The following is a 3,353-nucleotide window of genomic DNA, read 5'->3' as shown; positions in this document are numbered from 1 at the left end:
GCTTCATTTTTTACTTGTATTGGAATTGCTGGTTCTTCGTCACTTGAATAATCTAGGATGTGTTCTTCATTTTCTATATTTTCAGAATTTACTAATTCTTCTTCTATTTGAAAACCATGTTCGATAATATTATTTTCTTGAGCTATTTTTAATTGTTTAAAAAGCATTGTAACTTCTTCTATTTTTTCTTCAATATTCATAATTTTAGTGGTGGTTTTACTTTTAGATCTGTTATGTTGATTATATTTTGAAATTTTTCTTCTTTGGGATTCTCTTTTTCTTTATTTCTTTGAAATTTTATGGATACTAATATTTCTTCAAGCATATCTACTATAGAATTTAATTGTGGGTTAAAAGTATGATAAAAATGTGGGGAATCATTTCCATGATAACATTTCTTAGAAATTTCGTGTGAAAAATAAGTTTTTTCAGGTTTTTGAAGTCCTTCAATAAAACTTATAGTAAAATAAAGATTTTGAGAAAAATCATTTTGTATTGATTTTAAGAATTCGGTGTCATTACAGTTAACATTAGTTAAAATCATTAATTTTTGGTCTATTAATTTTGATAACTTGATTATTTCTTCTCTTAAATCTTCTAATTTACTTTTTTCCATTAGGTGACGCTTTTCTTTGTAAAGAGTTACAGTTTAAAGTGTGGCTTTAGAAAGTGTGGTGTAGATAAATCTTTAAATCTGTACCAACTTTGATCTGTATACTAAAATTCTCCAAGGTTAAGGCGCCTTCAAGTCATAATAATGTTTTTTTTTTCAATTACAAATGTCGATGTTAAAATTACCAATTAAAAATGTTTAAATAGAAAATTTATAAAATTCAAGTTTTCAAAATATTATATATATATTTATTAAGTAAAAGATTTTACTAACAGTAACATTAACGTATGCTTTCAGAATACCTGTTATATTTTCAGTTTTAATATTATCCACAACTTTTACTTTTCTTACTTTCCCTCTTGTTTATCTTTTGGTATTATTTTATACTGCTAGGATAATTTTATTGTATTTTATTTTGGACAGGGATATTTTTTTGGATGTAATACCGACTAGGATAGTTTTTAAATGGGCCAAACGACAATTGTAAGCCAGCCCACAGACTTTAGTTAGCGTCGATCTTAAGCCCAATAATAACCGCCTTTAGTTAGCGTCAATTGTAAGCCCACCTACGCCCTCGTTAAACATATAAAATTATAAATGGGCTACGTTATGCGAACTTTTTTCATCACTTTCGTTAATTACACAAAAATGCATTTTGACTCTGTTGAGGGTTTCCTTTTTCTCTAGACTTGGTAGTTGGTAATGCCATTGGTTCTTGGTCTTTCACAATTGGTGACGCGGTGCAGTTATGTAGTAACGCAAATGTTAGAATCTTTGCTTTCAAAGTCTCAATCGTAACTAAGCCCTAAATCTTGGGCCCATTTAAGGGGGAACAAGGGGTTTTAAGTGGGTTTTGAAATTTTTAAGAAGAAAAAATAACTGTCCGGGAAAAGGGTCGGTCCGTAAAGTGTAAACTCAACTTCCATCTCCCTGCGACAATTCTCTCATCTCCGCCACATTTGCCCATTTTCTTCGCCGCAGCCAACCAAGACAAGTTGCGGTGGCGGCGGCTATTGGTGGTGGGTTCTGAGTGTAGGAACCTGTGCGCATTGGCAGGCTCGGAAAGACTGTTTGATGGCGGTGGACAAGGAAAAGCTACAAGAAGAATCCGTTATCCGCCGCTTCTACCAGATTGTTCTCAGCTGGGACTACTTTTCTTTATAGGTGCTTATCCATATAAGTGCACTGTATCTATATCAGGCTATATATCGACATAACATTCATCTCTCTCTCTCTCTCTCTCTCTCTCTCTCTCTCTCTCTCTCCATCTATATATTTTTTTTTCATTTTCAATATTTTGGTTTCTTTTTCAGCATTGTAGAAATTCTTACACTGTTCCGAATATGGGTCTGTTTTCAGAAGCAGAAAAACAGTGAGAAAGAAGGAGCTGCAGCTGCTGGATCCTCGTCCACGTTGGTCAAAGTGAAGACTCGATACAAAGATGTTGATGACTATATTTCCACTTACGAGCCTCTTATTTTTGAAGAAGCCAAGTCTCAGATTATTAAGGAGAAAGAAGATGAAGAGGGTATCTTTGTTTTTCATATTTTGCACATTCCAATTTGATGATTTTTTTCTTCACTGCATTATTATCTCGGTAATGGCAACGCCTCAAGACTCAAGATTTTTCTATTTTAGATTTTCGTTGTTCTGCTTTTATATGCTTACAGAACAAGTTAAAAAGACTTTTTTTTTTGAAATTAAGAAATGTTTATTGTTTTAAATGCTTCAAATTGAATTGTGAGAAAAAAAAAATCGTGCTGAAGAACCCTTGTGTGTAATGCAGTGACTGAATGGAAGCTGGGGGTGGTGAAGAGTTACACTGAGGGGGATGGCTTTCATTTTATAGAGTTTCCGTGTGAAATAAATGAGGGAGAATCGATATCACAGAATGATCTTTTACTGCTCTCCAAAGATAAGGTACTATAGTATACTGTTCCTACCATCCTGTTTTTTGCTTGGATGTTGCATTGATATATGAGTCTTGTTGCTGTAGTGTTTCCCAGTGGAAGCATTGCTTTTCTCCCAATCTTCATTATTGTAGAATTTTGCGGAAAATTCGCTACTAATTACTGATCATATTGTGGATATATAGAGTATCGGCTGATAGTTACTGGAAGTGATTTTTAAATAGATTTTCGATGTCTGTTACTTGAAGGGAAGCAAATGTATGTTCTCTTAATTTTAGTCAGATCTTTACCTTGCATTGATTTTTAAGGAAACCAGAAAACATTGTTGTTGATATGCTTCCTGTTCATCCAATCAGACCTAACCTGAAATATTTGAATTCTGTTGATCAATATACTTGCTACCCTGCAGTTTGTGGATGGAAAAAAATTGCCCACTGTATATGCATTTGCTTTGGTGGAGAATGTACGAAAATTTTCTGAAACAAGGCTTCTCCGTGCTAGACTCTACCTAGCTGGAGAGTTCTCTCATTATGATACAGATAGTGTAAAATCATCTCCAAGGCTATTTAACATGCGTTCTCATATATGTGAGTCAGAGAGACAATTGTATTTTATGAAGGTAACTTGTTGTATCATTTGTTTTATTCTTGCCTGAAGCATGAAAGTTTCCTTTATTGATTTTGTTCCTATGTGATAAATGAGATTGCCTCTCAATTATGAATTTGAATACTTTTCAAACTTTACTTCCTTTGAATTTTTGTTAGTATGTTTTTTATTATTTATTATTTTATATCAGTAAAATGTTTTGTATCCCTTATCCTCATCGCAAT

The 3,353-nt window shown here is 33.0% G+C and overlaps 1 protein-coding gene across 1 annotated transcript in view; it reads left to right on the top strand.

Annotated features, from left to right (window-relative positions):
* Positions 1–1,921: 1,921 nt before the first annotated feature.
* LOC107481519 (probable helicase MAGATAMA 3) overlaps positions 1,922–3,353 on the top strand; it is a gene marked incomplete at its 5' end in the record, with an annotated part of 9,071 nt that continues 7,639 nt past the window's right edge. The window contains 3 exons of the mRNA XM_016101801.3: positions 1,922–2,141; positions 2,400–2,533; positions 2,933–3,142. Coding sequence (XP_015957287.3) covers positions 1,922–2,141; positions 2,400–2,533; positions 2,933–3,142 — 564 coding nt within the window. The remainder of the gene's footprint in view (positions 2,142–2,399; positions 2,534–2,932; positions 3,143–3,353) is intronic.

The sequence above is a fragment of the Arachis duranensis genome, chromosome 3, assembly GCF_000817695.3.
Source record: "Arachis duranensis cultivar V14167 chromosome 3, aradu.V14167.gnm2.J7QH, whole genome shotgun sequence".
Lineage (NCBI taxonomy): Eukaryota > Viridiplantae > Streptophyta > Magnoliopsida > Fabales > Fabaceae > Arachis > Arachis duranensis.
Note: the sequence above shows the minus strand (reverse complement) of the source record. Positions and strands in the feature narration are given on the sequence as shown.